Below are 21,100 nucleotides of genomic sequence, written 5' to 3'. Positions count from 1 at the left end.
AGTCATGAGAGAAACATGGAGGCTTCCATATTGGTATCTGTAAGGGGATTCTTTCAAATGACCACAAATGCACACAGCATCCCATTGACCATTACACTAAACGTACCTCAAGCTGTAGATATTAGGGGGATCCTGAGCTTGGTAAGTTATATCAGACTATTAAACTGAATCAAATTGTTATTTCTGCTTTGTTCATTCTCACTACAGGCCGCTGAACCCTCCCTGAAGCACCATATCACTGGTTAAAGGAGAAGTACATCCAAGACTCGTTTGGTTCTACTTCTCCTGTGAACCACAGGAGTGCAATTCATTCTGCATTCCTGACATCTGCATTCGACTGACATCACAGAGCCAGTCCAAGCTGGGGAAAGATTATGACCATATGGGCGGGATCCACCCAGGAGCCTTGACCGACACCTTGCTCAGCCTCTCATTGATCAGCTGAGAGTGTGAGCCAGCCGCTCCTGCCCCTTCAGAGCCCAGCACTCCAGTGAGCTCGGGGGGTGGGCGAGTAGACAGCAGTGACTGACAGTCAGGACTCTCTGCTCAGAGCGGCGGAGAGAACTGTGTGATCAGCAATGTTTGATCGCTCAGTACTCACCCTTAGAGACGGCAGGGGACAGATGCAGCATCAGATCTATGCTGCATCCACCTAGGTAAGCATGATTTTAAAAAAAAATTGAACCCATACTCCTCTTTTAATCATAGACCAGCAATACCTGTTTATTTTTGGATTCTAACATAAAACATCATTAATGGTGAGACGTTTCTGCTGTTGAGGACTCTTGAAAATAAATATAGAAGAGGCACTGTTCTAGAAGCTCAAAGTAATCTTATGAGAAACAAAATAAAGGCTTCTGGTAGGTAAGAGGCATCACAAAGTGACAAATCATCAGTTCTCTGTGATAAACGTCCACTCCCCCCCCCCCTCTCCATGTTGACACCCCACAAAGTTCCCATGAAAATAATGGCTTGCTATGGGTAGATACTTGCATCCCATCATTACCCTTGTTGAAATTATGGAGTCTCTGTGGTTTCTTTTACTCCTGGAAATGCCAGTTGCCTTCCTTTCATGCCATCCTTCTGGCATTTATACTCTGAGTCACTGACTACAAACAAGCCTACAGATAGGGACATCTAACCTTTCTTGGACTTTCCTCATCAGCATACTTGCTCTGAATCAGTGACTATTTAATGAAGTCAGTGGATCACATAATAGCATTTTCAGAAGAAGGTCTGCAAACGCAATTGACATTTTCTCTCATGTCAGGTTTACCTTCAGTACCTGCAGTCAAAAGCTGAGTTGCTTTTCTTCCTCTCAAGAAAAGGAATTAAGTTGGTTGTAAAAGCTTACAAATACACAGTGAAGTGAACAGGTGTCAGGGCCCAGATTTGAACCTGTGAACTTTGTTGTGTCCGGCAAACGTCTCATTTTGCTGAGCCATCGGAAATGCTGGACGGCTCCCTGGACAATTCCTTGAATGATCCTGCCTTAAACTCCTTACTCCAATGAACTTCCTATATAAAGTATTACTAAACTTACAACAGTAAAATCAGTGTGTATATGCAGTAAAGCATGCTGGTTATACTCACTGTGGAACCTAAGGGGTTAATCCTCCGCATTGTATAAAAAGGCTGTTTGATCCCATCTTCTCTGATCCTCCCCTTCCTTCCACTTGCCCTTTATCCAGCTCCTGATAGTACAGAGTTTTTGGAGTCACTCTGGACATGCTCAGTTTGGTGTGTATTGCTAGAGAGCTTTTTTCTTATTAAAGTGCATGTGATCAGCACAGGGCCAATCAGCACTGTCCAGACAGAGGGTCAGGGTCCTGCAGCCTGATAGGACAGTCAGAGGAGAATGAAAACTCCTCCTACAAGCTTTAACCAGACACTGATAGAAGTCACAAGACTGCTATATACTGCTGAAGAGAAAAGGTGTTTAGCTGTTTATATTTACTAAAATAATTACATTTCCATGTTCTGTGTACTATGGCAGACCAGAAATAGTGAATGCAGGGTCCTGGGTTTAGTACCACTTTAAGCCATGCCTTTGCACTTCCTGTTTGCCAGACTTTTGTACTCCCTCAAGCCAATCACACTTTTTTCAGTCTTGTTGCAATCCGTATCTTCGCTACTACTAGTTACTAACCCTTGGTTTGTTCCTCGAGTATCCTTCTGCTTCATCCCAACCTGCAACCACTTGTTACTGACCTTTGGCTTGTGTACTGACTACGCTTCTGCTTGATCCCTCCCTGCTGTATCTGCTACTGGACCCCAGCTTGCTTACCTCCTTGTGAAGCGATCCTGATGACCACGACTTGGTACTAACACGCAACAAAACTCATCTCTTGTCAGGGTTGGGCTCGCAGCAGCTCTTTTCTCTGTGCTCAGGCTGCTCAGCTGTCTGATAATTGTCAGCACTCATTGTTTCCTCAGTGGCTTACCTGGTTATTATCTGTTAGTCAGTCCTGCCTACAGCCAGCCCCTTCAAACTATTTAAGCTGCCTTGTTCATTCCTTTCCTGCCTTTGCCTTGGTCAACATATCTGGAGTTTCTCTGCTGTGAAAGACTTTGCCCGCCTGACATCCCTTCTCGTTCCTGATCCTGTTCCTCTGCCTCCGACTACGCTGATTTCTGGTTTCCTGATCACTGGCTCATCTGATTTCCAGTTTTGGCATCCTACCCCTGGCTTATGTTTTGACTACATTTACTGTTCTGTAACATTTTTTTTCATTACATTAAAGGTGTGATTTTTACTGCATTTTCTGTCTCAGTCTGATTCATGTTCCTGACATCTCCACAAACAGGAGCACTGGTGAACACCAGTTGGTGCTTAGACTCTGCACCTCAGATGAATCTGTGCCATCTGACCTGCTTCTGTACTTATCCAGCTGGTTCTTGGGTACCTCATTACTGCTATAGCCACTGGTTTCCAAGCCTGAAACCCTGACCACGACAGTGGCCTCAGCTGATACACAGAGATGAAACACATCTTTCTATACAAGTTGTATTTGTTTATCTGCACTAAACTTTCTTGTACATACATTCAAAGGGCATAATTTTTACCGCTTGTCTGAGCTTTCAGAAAGCAGGGGATGGGGATCTAAAGTTACACTCTGTAGAGCTCAGTAAGGATTGGTGAGCCATGACAGGAGGGAAGGGACACAACCCCCTTTACACAGCAACAGAGCCAAGTTTGTCAATTACAGGATGTGTGCTGGAGCTCCCTGTCCTGTCACCTTTTTACCTCTTGGTGTCAGGAAAAATTGTCAGAAGTGATTCCTGCTGAGAGCAGAGGAACAAGGCAGCAGACAGAAAGGACACTCAGTACTCTAGATCTAGACAAGTAGACACTATAGAGGGAAATGCTTTGTTTATAATTCATGTCAAAGGTTTCAAACCAATTTGACCACCTATGTCAGGGGTGGGGAACCTTTTTTCTGCCAAGGGCCATTTGGGTATTTATAAAACCATTCGGGGGCCGTACAAAATTATCACTTTAAAAATTAGCCTGTTATATTTGGTCAAACATTTAATTAACTCACCCCTAATGTGATGGCTGCAACTGCTTCTCTTTGGTGAGGTGTGTGATATTAGCTGGTATTGATGATGTTGCTACTCGCAACATTTTCCAGGTTTGCATCGGTCAGTCTGGAGCGCAGACGACTTTTTTGTGGTGGTAAGTTTTGAAAACAACTGCTGGCAGGTACTGCTGGTGGGTATAGCTGGCTGGTACTGCTGTGGGTACTGCTGGCTCAGGCTGGTACTGCTGGCTTGTACTGTGCTATGAGTACTGCTGGATGGTACTGCTGGCTCAGGCTGATACTGCTGTGGGTACTGCTGGCTGGTACTGCTGACTCAGGCTGGTACTGTGCTGTAGGTACTGCTGGCTGGTACTGCTGTGGATACTGCTGGCTCAGGCTGGTACTGATGGCTGATACTGTGCTGTGGGTACTGCTGGCTCAGGCAGGTACTGCTGGCTCAGGCTGGTACTGCTGGCATGTACTGATGGCTGGTATTGCTGTGGGTACTGCTGGCTGGTACTGTGATGTAGGTACTGCTGGCTGGTACTGTTGTAGGTACTGCTGACTCTGGCTGGTACTGCTGACTCTGGCTGGTACTGCTGGCTCTGGCTAGTACTGCTGGTTCTGCTGTGGGTACTGCTGGTTCTGGCTGGTACTGCTGTGGGTACTGCTGGCTCTTGCTGGTACTGCTGGCTCTTGCTGGTACTGCTGGCTCTGGCTGGTACTGCTGTGTGTGCTGCTGGCGGGAAATGCTGGCTAGGAGAAGTGTAGCAGCGCCACGCTGGAGAAAGAGGTGATGTTTCCTGTATTGGTCACGGGCGGAGTGCATTTGATATCACTCCGCCTGTGACTCACTCAGACTGTCATAACGGAGCATCATAACGGAGCAGGAACTATACAGGAAGCATCGGCTCCATTCTGACAGATCAGCTGAGATACACAGACTCAGCTGCATGGGGGGCCGGACCAGATGACTTCGGGGGCCGCATGCGGCCCCCGAACCATAGGTTCCCCACCCCTGACCTATGTCATAAGATTTTTAGCAGTCTGTTGGAACATAGTGTGTGTTCAAATGTGAGGGGTTTGCGCTTAGGATCACTAGGTGCCAATAAATAAATAAATAAATATAAACCAAAATAAGCTGCTGCAGGTATAAAAGGTATTACCTTTCAAACAATGAAACAACTATGTACCTGCGCTGCTTGTGCTAAAAACACCTAATAAATATGGGTCAATAATAAAGTGCTAATGCAAAGCTGTGCTGAGTGCAACCATAAAACCTGTGCATACAAATCAAATAAATATCAACCATGAATATCAATTATGAATAATAAAACATTCCATGTGAAAAAGAATACACAAATTATCATATGTATCAGAAAAAATTATGTATATAAAATTAAGTATATATAAAAATATATATAAAAAAATTTTGATAACGATCTGATTGGCGGAGCGAAACGCGCGAAGCCGTCCGAATACGCAATACGTCACTTCTGGCTGCAACCACTTCCGGCTTCCGGTTACGCGGGTGGAACGCACGGCCATTTGCTTGGCGTCCCACGGGTTTGCATAAGGCTGTTTATTTTCCCTGCACAGTGGAAGTGTATTTTTATTTTGCGTGCTAATAAACGGTTTAAACATACTGCACGATGATGGCCCTTTTCTTTTCATGAATTGGGAGAGTATTGCCTGGATATAGAGTGAGAGGCATTGGTTCGGCACCCTGCTCCTGCTGATGATCTATTGAGGGGTCTACTTCATAAGACCATTGTTAAGGCGTTTTTATATCCAGCTTCTGGTGAGTGGGGAACCGAGAGGGGAGCACTATCTCACCTGGACTGAGCACTGGCACTTTTTTATTTATCGAGCACAAAGCACTTGAATGAGCACAGAGACTTTTCACTTTAAGAATATTGGTTGAAGATTACAGAAATTTTTTTATATATATTTTTATATATACTTAATTTTATATACATAATTTTTTCTGATACATATGATAATTTGTGTATTCTTTTTCACATGGAATGTTTTATTATTCATAATTGATATTCATGGTTGATATTTATTTGATTTGTATGCACAGGTTTTATGGTTGCACTCAGCACAGCTTTGCATTAGCACTTTATTATTGACACATATTTATTAGGTGTTTTTAGCACAAGCAGCGCAGGTACATAGTTGTTTCATAGTGTGTGTTCGCTTCAGAACCTAAATCAGTTTAAGTACAACTCTGTCTGGCACGTTCTGATATCCAAGAGGTCTGCAGACTCACCGTAATCTGTGTTTAGCAGCAGGATTGAGCTTTCTGATTTCAGCAAATGTAAGGTCCCCTAGCCTGCCAGTACCGTCTGTTGTTCTGTCCACAGTATCATCATGCATGAGAATAGGAACTCCATCTTTAGTGTACTCCAGGTCCAGCTCTACCCCAGTTGCACCATTCTTTGCAGCCTGGAAGAAATAATGGCCCAAGTTTAACATATTGCTTGTAAAGGCTTGTGTGACAGTGGTAACCACCAGGTCAGGATGTGAGGGAAAATTTTCCCAACAATAACATACAGAGCAATGAAAACCTAGAGACAAATACACTTAGGTCTGAACCAAAGACCATAAAGTATGAAAGAATGTAGGCAGCTTGCTTTCACAGGGCATGAGGGCTCATTCACACAATGTGCAGTGACCCTTGCCAATCTGCATGTTCACACCAAAATGCTGCATTGAGGTGGGTTGCATTTTCCACAATGGACTGCAGCTCACCTAAAGTCAGCATTGGTCTCAAATGAAATGTCATTTGTGACATTTCAATAAACCAAAATGAAAAAATAAAACAAAAAATAAAACAAATGATATATATATATTTATATTATTATTTTTTTTTAAATAAAAACAAAAATAAAAGTAAACAGTGTAGGGCTTCAAGTAACGATTATTTTCATAATCTATTCGTTGACTGATTATTGTATCGATTAATCGGATGAAAACCTCAAAAAAAAGTGCGGTGTATAATTTAGTTAATATTGTGGCAAGCTGGGGAATTTGTAGCTCATTGGTAGCGCCAAACAGTAGGTTTACTACATGCCAGAAGTACGTTTCAGGGTTTTTCTGCCCACTTTTCTTTAAAACAAAGCAAAAAGTTTAAATAGTTTTTCACCATCAGTGCAATAAAACATTTTTCAGCTTTCCTGCTCAGGCCTCTTGCCTTGATCCTCCAGACCATCAAACACACAATCCCAGCAGTGGTGTATTTAGGTTTTGTGCTCCCCTAGGCCTGACTAAACTTGTGCATCCCCTAATTTAAATATGACCTACCCCTTCCTGTAAAGGCCACACCCCTTCCTGTTTATGACCCACCCTGTCATCTGTAAACCACAGACCATAACCACAGTTTATCAGTGCCCATCAGCGTAGCTTTATCAGTTCCCATAAGTTCAGCCTCATCAGTGCAGCCTTATCACTGCCCATCAGTGCAACAAATCAGTGTGGCCTCATCAGTAGCCATCAGTACAGCCCCATCAGTGGCCATCAGTGCAGCCTTATCAGTGCCCATTATGCCTTATGTCACGGGATTAGTAGGATTACAGGATTAGTAGGATTACTCCTTTCTTTTAAAATATTTGGACTTGTTTGCTACTATTAATTGTAATTATAGGATTATTTCACTTATTTGTATAATAAATAGTAAGTCCATAGTCATTATACAAATAAGTAAAATAATCAGTGGCAGGTGACATGATGCCTGCCAAATCTGGGGGCGGAGGAGGATAGGCAGAGCATTAGGCTGCAGTGCCACACTTATTAGCATTGGCGGCGTTGGGCCAGTTGTATTAAGTGTGGTCGGCGGCCTGCGGTCTGTCCACATGTCCACACCCACCGGTATTTTCATACCGGCAGGTAGCAGTGTGACCGCTTTATGGGGGTGCCAGACTGATTTGCCTCCTGGACCCTGCCCTCTGGCCCAATTCGCCCCATAAACCTGGCACTGGCATGGATTGACTTGCCAAATGTAAAGTTTAAAAAAAGACAATTTATTGTTGAATATCTATATGCAGTGGTAAATATAAATATCCAGCTATATAGTTAGATACAAAATATCTAATCTATTTGGAGAATAACAGACCAAATGTATATTAAAACTTTTATTTAAAGAAAAAAAATGTAAAAGACCTAAAACGCTGTTTTGCAGATTTTCAGACAGGATTGCAGTATAATATTGTACATGACAGACTCCCTTGCCATAGGCAGGTTGCTTGATACAAGTTACCTGAGCCTGCTGTCACTTATGCTGCCCATACACAAACACATTTTTCCTTTTTGAATTTTAGGAACATTTGTTCGATTTTCAAATTGTTAGTGAGGTCAAATTGACGTTCATTATCAACCACAGTGTCGGGAAAATTCGAAGGGACAGAATAGAAAACTTTTCTCAATCGAGTGAATTTTCAGACAGTGTCTCTGCTACTAATCAGTGTCTCTGGCATAATTCACACCAGTGCTTGCAGTTCCAGTCCCAAAAAAAAAAAGTAGAACATGCTGCATTTTTCCTGCACTCCATATATTAACTCCAGTCTATCAGCCTCAAGCTTCTCTATGTTCGGATGCTGATCTTCCCTGCACAGTGCCCTTAAAGTGAATGCAAACTGTGGAAACCTGTGCGGTGTAATGGTTTTGCACAGAGTAACCCTGATTCACCTCTTTTGGGCATTGCCCATACACATCAGACATGCTAAAATGGATTTTATCCTGTGGTGAACTCTGATGATCATAGTGATTATATAAAGCCACCAATGGCTGTCAATGTCAATGAAAGCAGCCACCAGATTAAAAAAGGATACAATCACTCTGCACCAAATGGTCTCCTGCTGCAAGGCTATGGTTTACAGGCTAAAAAAAAAAGGATAATTTCACTTCTGGGAATATGTTACATATTCCACCCATTTTTAGGGTGGAACATGTAACAAATTCCCGCTACTGCAGCTGCTCAGCAACCGGAGCCCTCTGTGTGACAGCAGTACCCACACAGCCGCATCACTCATTCACAGAGTTCTGTGAATGAATCAACTACAAGTACTGGCATCCTTTGCGGCTGTCAGCTTGTAGTTCTCAATGAACTGCCACAGCGCTGTTGAGCACTGTGGTAGTTAATTTGATCCTTACTGTCAGTGTGAAACTGGCTGCCTGTATGAGGTACGGGCAGACAGCTAAAATTGACAGTCTGCAGGAGACCTGCATGACATCACTGATTTTCTGCAAAGAAAAATGGGCATTTTTTTTATGACCTCATGCTTTAGTACTATACCTTTTTAGATTGTTGCAGTTTTTGCACATATCTGTTTTGCTGCACTGTATTGTGTATTTCTAAATTTTGCAAGCATTATTATTAATAAACATGCTGTATTGTTATTATACTATAGTGTGAATCCAGTGACAGCCCTATTAAAAATAAATCCAGCAACCCAACACACACATATAGCACTGTAAAATGCACTTGTGGTGTGCTGGGTTAAATAAAATAGTGAAGGTACCTTTTTTTGATGTGTTGCCAGCCTACTGAAAATATGTTGACAATACTTTAGAAGGGCACCTTTAACTGGGATGGATTAATCACTATTGATTAAGGCCTGTTGCACACAAACACCTTAAGACCAGCAGCGTAAATTCCAACATGTTTCCCCTGCCCAGAAAGCCCAGGGGCTGCGTACAGCATATGCCTGTACGCTATACAGCCTCGAACATCCATGGCCCCTGATGATGTCATGTGACGAAATGCATAGGGTGGAGCTAGGACCTACAACGCACGAGGTACCACATATGTGCAGCTTGATCGCGACCATTTTGGAATCTGGTGACCAGAGTTGTCTTTAGTTTAGTGCCCCATATATGCTTGATTGCTGCCCATGTTTGTAAGTGCAATATATTTACAATAAATGGTTTAAATGCAAAAATGGGACTTTACTATGGTCGGCTTCTTTGCTTCATCTTTACGTGTATGAAGGGGGGGGGGGGAGAGACTGACAAGCTGATCTGGAAACTGTTGTTTGTATTAGGAGGCTCTTTTAAAAGGAATGTGTGACCAGGATTGGAGCCAGTTAACGGACAATTGTACCCACTAAGGCTTATACTGACCCCCTTTCTCTCTGGGTGCCTGGACATTTTTTGCATTCTCTTTCTCTGGCAACACCTCTGCATTTATTTATAAGAACTATTTTTTCATGTTTGGAGTTCATTCCATCTGCAACAACTATTGCCACTTGTCCCTGCTGAAGAAAAGCATCCCCACAACATGATGCTGCCACCACGTTTCACAGTTGGGATAGTGTGTTCAGGGTGATGTGCAATGTTTGTTTTCTGCCACAAATAGCATTTTGCTTTTAGTTCATCTGACTAGAGCACATTCTTCTACATGTTTGCTGTGTCCCTCACATGGCTTCTCGCAAACTGCAAACAGGACTTCTTATGGCTTTCTTTCAACAATGGCTTTCTTCTTGCCACTCTTCCATAAAGGCCAGATTTGTGGAGTGCAGGACTAATAGTTGTCCTGTGGACAGATACTCCCACCTGAGCTGTAGATCTCTGCAGCTCCTCAGTTACCATGTGCCTCTCAACTGCTTCTCCAATTAATGCTCTCCTTGCCCAGCCTGTCAGAGCAGGTGGATGGCTAGGCCTTGGTAGGTTTGCAGTTGTGCCCTTTTCGAATGATGGATTGAACAGAGCTCCATGAGATGTTCGAAGCTTGGGAAATGTTTTTATAACCTAACCCTGCTTTAACCTGTTTTGGACTGCCCTACGTACTTTTACTGCAGCATGTGCAAAATCATGTACCTGTACTTGTTTCGCGCCCGCAGGTTGGGGGTGCGCGCTGTCCCCGCAGTGATCGGATTTGTTTCAGAACCAATCAATCTACAGGTCTAATAAAGATATAATACTGTGCTAAATAAACAAACCCCATATCAACAAAAAAAGCAGCTTGCACCAATCCTGAAATGTGGATATAAATAAGCTTAAAATAACATGCAGCGCTTTGGATATTAAAATCCACAAAAAATCAATTGGGGAGTAAAAGTTCATAAGAAGTCCACACACATATGAATGAATGGGGAATCCCAGGAACAGACAGAGTAAAAGTTGTAAGTTGTGAATCCAGAAGCCACCACCAGCAAACACCAGGTGTCCAAGCCTCTTACCGGATTACCGGATCTGACAGACCCCAATTACAGAGATCAGTCAAGCGTGCCCAATAAACAATCACTCATGTGGAGCCAATCCCAGATCCAAAAATCTTCAAAGTCAGGCAGCCCAGTCTCAGTGAATGACAGACCTCAAATCAGAGATATAAAGGGAGACTCCTCATGGTATAGTACATCAGACTACGGTTTTATTGAAAATAAAATTGGCCACTTACACATTAGCCAGTAAAACACAGCATGGAGCGATATGTATGCAGATCAGTAGCTCTGTACTCCAAAAAGATGGCCGCCGGATCCTCAGCAACAAGCACCATGCCAGCCAAGCTCCGCCTACATGTTTCGTTTTACACAAACGTCATCAGGGGGCGTGGCCGGCGACGCCAATCACAATCTTATATACCAGAGGAGGGAGGGGCGAACAATCACAAACAGGAACAGGAAGCAGAGAGAGCTGCATTCCAGCAGACAGGAAGTGTACGCCCACACACCAGGGATGCCCCCAACTATCGCCCGCAAATCCAAATAATATAGAATTTATAACAATCCCATAAATAATCCTTGCCAAACTTAGATCCAAATGTAAAAACATATCAAGGATCAAAATATATGCAGGGCAATTAAAGCGGAGTTCCGGGCACAGAAGTCATTTTTTACTAAACATACCCCCGGGACAGTCAGGGCTAGCACATTCCACAATGGCTAGCCTCTGATCTGTCCCGGTTCGCACTTACCTTTTAGAAGAAATACTTACTTATAAAATTTCTTCCACATCGTTTCCATCTCTCTTGTGGGGAGTTGAAGCCGGCGCGGTCCTCTTCTGTGTCTTCTTCCGCGTCTTCTTGTCCCAGAATGCGCCTGCACTGGCCCCTCTCGTCACTTCCGGTGCGGCGCCGCATTCCTCCACAGCTTCTGGGCATGCCCAGAAGCTGTTTAGCAGGGGAAGCCCGGAGGAGGAAGAGGAGGGGACCAAGTACTTGATGGTCATTCTGACCAAGCTCCAGCCTTTCTTTGTGGAGAGATGAGAACTTTCCAGAAGAACAATCATCTTTGCAGCACTCCACCAATCAGGCCTGTATAGTAGAGTGGCCAGACCGAAACTACTCTTTAGTATAAGGCACACGACAGCCCGACTGGAGTTTGCCAAAAGGCACCTGAAGGACTCTCAGACCATGAGACATAAAGTTCTCTGGTCTTATGAAACCAAGATTGAACTCTTTGGCCTGCATGGCAAGCTTTATGTTTAAAGGAAACCAGGCGGCACCGCTCATCACCTGGCCAATACCTTCCCTAAAGTGAAGCATGGTGGTGGTAGCATCATGCTGTGGGGATGTTTTTGGGATACATAACCCAACTCCACAGTGGGGTGGCTGCAGTGTCTGTCAATGAACATCCGAGAAAAGGATTTTAGGGTAAGACAAAAGTCCAGTTTTCTCTTTCGTTCATTGACGGACACAGCTTCATATCTTCTTTGACCGGTGGGATGTCCCAAAGCAGTGTCAGCATGAGGGGTGGGAAAAAACTGCAATAAACATATTTCCCAAAAGGGCTAAACTTAGCCAACCAGGTAAACCAGGAGCTCAAAACAAAACACAAATTTTCCTGCGCTCGGGTGGTGTGTAATGAAGGATAAATACTTTTATATGGTCTTGCTGCCCCCTTTGGACAAAGGGTATCAAAAATATACTATAAGACAACAAAAGAAGGGCGCACCGACCTTGTGCATTACCACTAAAAAATGTTTATTATGATCCTCAGACAACACATACTATACTCACAAACGAGTGATAATATAACACAATGAAACCGGTCGTCTCCAAAATATCCAGGGAACCCCCTGTACTGGATGACGTGCTGATGTCAGAAACTGTATACCAGCACATCATCCAGTACAGGGGTTCCCTGGATATTTTGGAGACTACTGGTTCCATTGTGTTTTTATGTATTATTATACTCACAAAGGAGTGATGATATACAGCTGCAAGAAAAAGTATGTGAACCCTTTGGAATGATATGGATTTCAGCACAAATTGGTCATAAAATGTCATCTGATCATCATCATCTAGAGTCACAACAATAGACAACCACAGTCTGCTTAAACTAATAACACACAGAATGAAATGTTGCCATGTTTTTATTGAACACACCATGTAAACATTCACAGTACAGGTGGGAAAAGTATATGACCCCTTGGATTTAATAACTGGTTGAACCTCCTTTGGCAGCAATAACTTCAACCAAATGTTTCCTGTAGTTGCAGATCAGACATGCACAACGGTCAGGAGTAATTCTTGATCATTCCTCTTTACAGAACTGTTTCAGTTCAGCAATATTCTTGGGATGTCTGGTGTGAATCCCTTTTTTTGAGGTCATGCCACGGCATCTCAATCAGGTTGAGGTCAGGACTCTGACTGGGCCACTTCAGAAGGCGTATTTTCTTCTGTTTAAGCCATTTTGTTGTTGATTTACTTCTATGCTTTGGGTCATTGTCCTGTTGCAACACCCATCTTCTGTTAAGCTTCAGCTGGTAGACAGATGGCCTTAAGTTCTCGTGCAAAATGTCTTGATAAACTTGGGAATTAATTTTCCTTCGATATACCACCATACTTCACAGTTGGGATGAGGTTTTGATGTTGGTGTGCTGTGCCTCTTTTTCGCCACACATAGTGTTGTGTGTTTCTTCCAAACAACTCAACTTTGGTTTCATCTGTCCACAGAATATTTTGCCAGTACTGCTGTGGAACATCCAGGTGCTCTCGTGCAAACTGTAAACATGCAGCAATGTTTTGTTTGGACAGCAGTGGCTTCCTCTGTGGTATCCTCCCATGAAATCCATTCTTGTTTTGTGTTTTACGTATTGTAGATTCGCTAACAGGGATTTTAGCATTTGCCAGTGACTTTTGTAAGTCTTTAGCTGACACTCTAGGATTCTTCTTCACCTCATTGAGCAGTCTGCTCTGTGCTCTTGCAGTCATCTTTACAACACGGCCACTCCTAGGGAGAGTAGCAGCAGTGCTGAACTTCCTCCATTTATAGACAATTTGTTTTACCGTGGACTGATCAACAGCAAGGCTTTTGGAGATACTTTTATAACCCTTTCCAGCTTTATGCAAGTCAACCTAATCGTAGGTCTTCTGAGAGCTCTTTTGTGCAAGGCATCATTCACATCAGGCAATGCTTCTTGTGAAAAGCAAACCCAGAAATGGTGTGTGTTTTTTACAGGGCAATTGTAACCAACACCTCCAATCTCATCTCATTGATTGGACTCCAGTTGGCTGACATCTAGTCTAGGAGTTCACATACTTTTTCCACCTGCACTATGAATGTTTACATGGTGTGTTCAACAAAAACATGGCAACATTTCATTCTTTGTGTTTTATTAGTTTAAGCAGACTGTGATTGTCTATTGTTGTGACTTAGATCAGGCCTCGACAAATCCCGGGCGCCAGGTCGCATTTGCGACTAGAATTAGCGACCTGGCGCCTGGGGTGCCCTGCAGGATGTGTCCTGTCCCTTTTGCGCCCCCCACCTCCTCTTCGAGTTCACGGACTTCCGCGGCGTCCAAAAATTTAGTCCCCGGCTTTTCGGCCTTCTTCTGTGAGATGAGAAGCTAGGGGAACTGGCGCCCTCTTGTGGTGGCTGGAAGTAATGCATGTTCTCAATGCCAAAGAGGAGAAGAGAGGGAATTTTTTTAAGGCTTCATCTCTCTGTCCAGTTACCTTTGCTTAAAGGTAAGTGGACAGGGAGTGTGGTTATTATTATTAATTTATTTTTTAAATGTAAAAAAAATAAATAATAATTTTTTCTTTTTTTTTTAATTATTAAAAAAAAAATAAAAAAATGTTTTCTTTTTTTTTTTTTCAATTCTTATTAAAAAAAAAAAAATAATATATATATATATCTTTTTTTTTTTTTTTCCTCATCGCCGTGCCACAGCCAAAGGCCCTTTCACACGGGCTGTCTGATCAGGTCCGCCTGTCAGTTTTTCAGGCAGACCTGATCGGACCGTTCTGTCTCCTCTATGGAGCAGTAATCTGCCGCCATCTGACCCTGCCCGCCAAAAACAGACGGATGGTGGTTCTATTTTCTATCCATCCCGTGGATCGGATCAGATGGCATCGGATGGAAAGAGACAGACAGCCTGTTTCCATCCAATTGCGCTATAGAGGAGAGTGGGGTTCTAGTCCTATTTATGTGTAAATTTAATATCCGTTTTATTAAATAAAGCTTGGTTGTTAGTTTAAAAAAAAAACAAAAAAAAAAACTGGCTCCTAACTTTTTTAGCTGGCTCCTAGATTTCAGGCAAATTTGTCAAGCCCTGACTTAGATGATCACATTTTATGACCAATTTGTGCAGAAATCCATATCATTCCAAAGGGTTCACATACTTTTTCTTGCAGCTGTATGTGTTGTCTTTGGATCATAATAAACCTTTTTTAGTGGTAATGTGCAAGGTCGGTGTGCCCTTCTTTTGTTGTTGTCTTTTAAACCAGGAGCTCAACCAGGAACAACTGGAGCTCACCTACCAAGAAAATTACACCCTCAAGAGGCAGAAGCCTCTCCAACAGCAGCCTGAAAAACTTTGCGGCCAAACGCAGCATCTGCAGATGCAAAAACATCCACCTTGTAAAACCTGGTGAATGGGTGTACAGATGACCAGGTGGCTGCTTAGCAGGGAAAGCAGGAACCTGAGCCTTGATGGAACAAGCCTGCACTACCGTCTGCCTGGTCCATCTGGAAATGGTCGCAGCGGATGCGGCCTGCCCTTTACGAGAACCTTTCAGAAGGACAAATAAGGAATCCGATTTGCGAATCGACTCAGTGCCGCCAGGTACACCCTAAGGGCCCAAACCACATCCAGGGAATGCAAGGCAATTTATTTTGGATGTTTTGGCTTAGGACACAACGAAGGCAACCCAATGTCTTCATTCAAGTGGAATCGACCTTAGGAAGGAACGATTGACAGGAACTTAGCACCACTTTGTCCCTGTGAACCACCAGGTAAGGTGACTGACAGGACAACGCAGCCAGCACAGAGACCCAGAGACACAGAGACAACGCAGCCAGCACAGAGCATGCAGAAGTAATAGCTACCAAGAAAGCCACATTCTGTGACAAGGTAAGCAGAGGAATTTCATGAATATTTTCAAAAGGCGGTTTTTGAAGAACCGACAGTACCAGATTAACATCCCGCGGGGGCACCAGAGACTGTACAGGAGGAGCCAGGTGGCAAACCCCCTGCACGAAGGTGTGCAAAGGAATTTGTGGCCAACAGCCTTTGGAAGAAAATTGCCAAGGCTGAAATCTGGTTCCTGATGGTGCCCAGGGGGTAACCCCCGGGGGTACCGGGGTACCCCCCCCCCCCCCGAGACTCACACCAAGCAATGTACGCATTCCAAACTCGATGGTAAATCTTCCAAAAAGTAGATTTCCTAGCTTTTAACAGAGTAGGAATCACCAAATCGGACAACCCCCTGTCCTTCAGGTCATTAAAGCTAGCGACTGTAAAGCAGGGTGGAAGATCAGGCCTTGGGACAAGAGATCTTCTCTAAGAGGAAGCCTCCAAGGAGCATCAGCTACCAGTCATACCATACCTGCATACCAAGACTGCCGAGGCCAGTCTGGGGCCACCAAAATGACTGGAATGCTTTCAACTTTGATTCTGCGCAGAAGTCTCGGCAGAAGCTGTAGCGGAGGAAAGGCAAATATTAGACAATACTGGCCCCAAGGGGCCACCAGAGCATCTGCAACGTCTGCTAGAGGGTCTCAAGACCTTGCCACGAACCTCGGACCTGGGGTGGAGGATGTACTCAATAGATGAACACAGAGACATGTGTTCCTAAATAGTATGAACACAGGATCCCTGTGTTTATCTGACACAGAATGGCAGTCTTGTTTACATAGGCAGACCGTTGTTCTGTCTCCATGGGGAGCGATCGCTGTTGGCTGGCGGACAACCCACTGATTGGCTACCCCTCTGGCCAATCAGTGCATGTGTGCCCCTACTATCTATTACACGAAGCGGCGTACAGGTACCTCGTTTCACATAATAGAGCAGAGCTGCCGCAGTAAACTACGGCGGCTTGTCGGCAAGTGGTTAAGGAAGCAGTCGTTTGGATATGTGAACACAAGCCTGTTTTTTATGAAAGATTGAACATATTCAAGCAAATTATATACCAAATTCATACCAAGGGACACTTTATGGACTGATGCAGGATGACTGAAGACCGGCACCCAGGAGAAGTCAGGGAGAGGACGCTGGTGCTGAACCATTAAAGCAGAGGGTAAGAGAAATGGGGACTTTAGTTCTACTTTAGACAGGTGGGGAGCGTTCACGCAGCCGGTTCACACAGGTCCGAGGCGGCCGCAGTCCTGCATTAAAAAAGGGTCCTGTGCATCTTTGAGTCCAATTCTGGTGCAAATTCAGGCAAAAATTCGGACTTGATTTGCACCTGAACCGGTGAACAGGGACACACCGTACCTCAGGCACGAATATGCAGCCCCATATGTGTGAACCCAGCCTCAGGGTTCATCCACATTGGGTGCTTTACTGTGGGCCACGTGCAGGCCATTGTTTTCCTGGCATGGGGATGTACAGGCATTGCATGCATCCTATTCATTTTTATTGGGACACGTGGCTGCACAGACACAGCCGCTGTCCCCTAATAGGACACCCTGTATGTGGGGGACCTGCACCTACATGTCATATTAGGACACAGCAGCTGTGTGTCTGATTAGAAATATAGTAAAAGATGCCAACATAAGAATGCAAGAAAAACACCTGTGCATCCATGTACTAGGAAAACACGGACATGCACGGGGCATGCAGTAAAGTGCCCCATGTGAACAAGCCTTTAACCACTTTCAGACCGGAGGATTTGGTTGCTTAATGACCAGGCCCTATTTTGTGATTCGGCACTGCGTGAATTTAACGGACTATTGCGCGGTCGTACAACGCTGTACCCAAACGAAATTGACGTCCTTTTTTCCCCACAAACAGAGCTTTCTTTTGGTGGTATTTGATTACCTGTGCGATTTTATTTTTTGCGCTATAAAGAAAAAAAGAGCGACAATTTTGAAAAAAAAAAACAATATTTTTCACATTCTTTTATATGAAATTCTCATTTAAAAAACAATTTTTTTTTTACTAGTAATGGCGGCAATCTGCCATTTTTTGCGGGACAGATCGGACCCCTAACTGAAATTTTTGGGGCTACCAGTGACATTACTACAGTAATCAGTGCTAAAAATATGCACTGTTACTGTAAAAATGACACTGGCAGGGAAGGGGTTAACAGTATTGGTGATCAAGGGGTTAAATGTGACCCTAGGGGCATGATTCTAACTGTGGGGGTGGGGGGCGTGGCTTGTGAAGTGATCACAGAGACATGTGATCATATATAGCAAGATCACATGACATCTGTGATCACTTCAGGGAGAAGTACGGACGGCTGTGTTTACATCAGCCGTCCGTCCTTCTCTGTCAGCGGCCATCAGAGCCGCCTGTCACACGCACTAGCTTCCCCGCTGACGAGCCGGGGTTTGAGCGTGCCTTTGGCGGCACGTGATTGCCCCATAGCTCCTTCCAGGCGAGCGCTGTACGTGTATGGAACTTTGCCTGGTAGAGCCAGCCTGCCGCAGTACATCTGCGGCGGGGCTGGATGTGAAGTGGTTAAGGACCGCTTTAGGATTCATGTGCCCAGCCACAAGAGGGCGTAGAGCAGGGATCTCCAAACTACGGCCCTCCGGCTGTTGTGGAACTACACACCCCATGAAGCATTGTAAAATTCTGACATTCACAGACATTACTAGGCATGATGGGAATTGTAGTTCCTTAACAATGGGAGGGCCATAGTTTGGAGACTACTGGTGTACAGCGTCCATGGAGCACAAGTATAGGGAGAGCTCAGTCTCCTAATACAAGAAATAGCTGTATACAGCTATAGCAGAGTTTACACCAGCGCTTGCATAAACTTGCACATACAGCCATAGACAGGTCTGATGAAAGTCACCTTCATAAATAGGTCATATAGTGTCAATGGGCCCTTAGTATGGCTTTGGACCCTCCAAGGCTCTGTGAGCTCTTATGATATAATCTCATAGAATATCATAGGACAAGACACAGACAGCACAGCATGCTGAGGTCACTGGGTACTGACCAGACGAATGGCAGCCAGGGTGTTCTCAGGACAGTCATGGGCTCCTCCTCTGTGGGCGATGACTGACACCTTCCCCCCGGGTCGCAGCACTTGGGAGGCCCGGGACTCGGGGACGGGGGGGAAGCGGGAGAAGAGCAGGATGAGGTAGAGGCCGCTGATGAGGAGACAGGAGAGCAGAGGACTGCGGGAGAGTAACAAACACAACACGAAGAGACCCGAGAAGGACACCAACAGGCCCTCACCCCACAGCATGGCTCAGCCTGGCCTAGTCCTCCCTATACTGTATCCCGGACACAGCCCGGCCTAGTCCTCCCTATACTGTATCCCGGACACAGCCCGGCCTAGTCTGACAAAGTCCGGCCTATACTGCCTCCCCCGGACACAGCCCGGCCTAGACCTCCCTATACTGTATCACGGACACAGCCCGGCCTAGTCTGCACTAAACGGCCTAGTCTGATACAGACCGGCCTATACTGCCTCCCCCGGACACAGCCCGGCCTAATCCTCCCTATACAGTACTGTCCCCTGGACACAGCCCGTACTATACTGTCCCCCGGATACAGCCCGGCCTAGTCCACTCTATACTGCCTCCCCCGGACACAGGCCGGCCTATACTGCCGTATGCTACTTCCCGAACACAGGCCGCCCCAGTCCTGTAATGAGTGAGGCGGGGAGAGGACTGTACCGATGCTGATGTCACTGCAGAGTAGTATATATGTATACATGTGTGTGTCATAGCAGGTGGAGGGAGCTCAGACATAGCAGGATAGAGGAGAACTCTGCACAGAGCATCCCGTACAACAAAGGTGGCCATACACACTTCAATAAATGATTCATTTCTTTTCCAGACAGGCTTACCCAACCTACAGTTAATGACCCATTCAGGCGATATGCCAGTGGATCTTTAGAGTGGCTTCTTGCTACAATTTCCCATAGATTACTATTATGTCCTGCAGTTTTGCTGCACTTTCTCAAAGCACACCAATACCGCTGGATCTAATTGAAGTCTATGGGAAAGTGAGGCTAACCCACACCAAAAGCGTGAGTAAGGCCCCTTTACCACTTATGCGACCTAAAAGTCGCATTCTTTTACTGCAATTTTTTGCTGCGATTTTAACGACTTGAAGCAATGTCTATGGACCTCAAAACGCATTAAAAATCATCCCAAAGTAGTGCAGGGACTACTTTGAAGTTGCACAGATACGAACAGTACTCATTGGAAATCATTTAGTACAACTTGCCATGCGACTTTGCAGTCCCAAGTCTCACAAGTGTGAAAGGGGCCTTAGCTGTGCTTTAGCCAATGTCCAGAAGCTCAGTGTGAAGCCGTCCTTAAAGCGGTTGTAAACCCTAGAAACAAAAAAAAAAAAAAACCTGCAAGACAAAGGCATAATGGGCTAGTATGCATCGCATACTAGCCCATTATGTGTAACTTACCTTAGAACGAAGCCCAGACACAGACCCCCGGACTTCGCTGCGGGCGCTGCCATGATCCCTCGCCGTCTCTTCCGGGTTCGGCGGCTCCGGCACGGTGATTGGCCGGAAGAGACGGCTCCGGCGCGATGATTGGCCGGAGCCGCGATGACGTCACTCCCGCGCATGCGTGCGGGAGTGATTTTTCCGGCAAGCTCCCGGCAAGATAATTGAAGGTCCCCCCGGACCTTCAGAGCGCATGCGCCGCTCGCGCGAGCGGCTGCATGCACTGTAAATATCTCCTAAACCGTGCCGGTTTAGGAGATATTATTTGTACCTACAGGTAAGCCTTATTATAGGCTTACCTGTAGGTAAAAGTGTCAAAAAGCGGGATACTACCGCTTTAACCATTTGCCAACCGCCCGCCGCAGATATACTATATGGCAATTCATGGAGGCACCCGCCCCTATTAGGAAGCTGAGCCACGGGACCAGCGGTCGTGATCGCTCCCTGCTGAGAGAGAATGATTTAAACACAGCAATCCGTTGTTCTCTCTGGAATGAGCACAGAGAGCCTGTGTTCCTCCTATTTAGGATTTGATTCCAGAAGACCATCCCCCATACAGTTAGAAAACACTCCCCTAGGCTCACACTTAACCCTTTCATCACCCTGGATTAACTCCTTCCCTGCCAGTGTCATTATCACATTAGTAGTGCATATTTTTTAGCACTGATTACTCTAGTAACGTCAATGGTCCCCCCAAAAGTGTCAAAAATGTCAGTTAGGGGGACAATCTGTTGGCCGCAATGTCGCAGTCCCGCTA

At 45.0% G+C, this 21,100-nt stretch overlaps 1 protein-coding gene across 2 annotated transcripts in view; it reads right to left on the bottom strand.

The window, feature by feature from the left end:
• GDE1 (glycerophosphodiester phosphodiesterase 1) overlaps positions 1-19,320 on the bottom strand; it is a 45,405-nt gene extending 26,085 nt beyond the window's left edge. The window contains exons 1-4 of one of the 2 annotated variants that reach the window (XM_082260983.1): positions 19,294-19,320; positions 19,232-19,255; positions 18,865-19,144; positions 5,800-5,975 (exon numbers count right to left, since the gene is read on the bottom strand). In XM_082260983.1, coding sequence (XP_082117109.1) covers positions 5,800-5,975; positions 18,865-19,116 — 428 coding nt within the window. In that variant the 5' untranslated portion in view covers positions 19,117-19,144; positions 19,232-19,255; positions 19,294-19,320. Of the gene's footprint in view, positions 1-5,799; positions 5,976-18,864; positions 19,161-19,231; positions 19,256-19,293 lie in introns of those variants that run through there. The other variant, XM_082260984.1, reaches the window with a different exon arrangement.
• Positions 19,321-21,100: the final 1,780 nt, after the last annotated feature.

The sequence above is a fragment of the Pelophylax lessonae genome (genome assembly GCF_965119305.1).
Source record: "Pelophylax lessonae genome assembly, chromosome: 6".
NCBI classification, from domain to species: domain Eukaryota; kingdom Metazoa; phylum Chordata; class Amphibia; order Anura; family Ranidae; genus Pelophylax; species Pelophylax lessonae.
The sequence above is the reverse complement of the archived record's forward strand: the minus strand, read 5'-3'. Positions and strand labels throughout refer to the sequence as shown.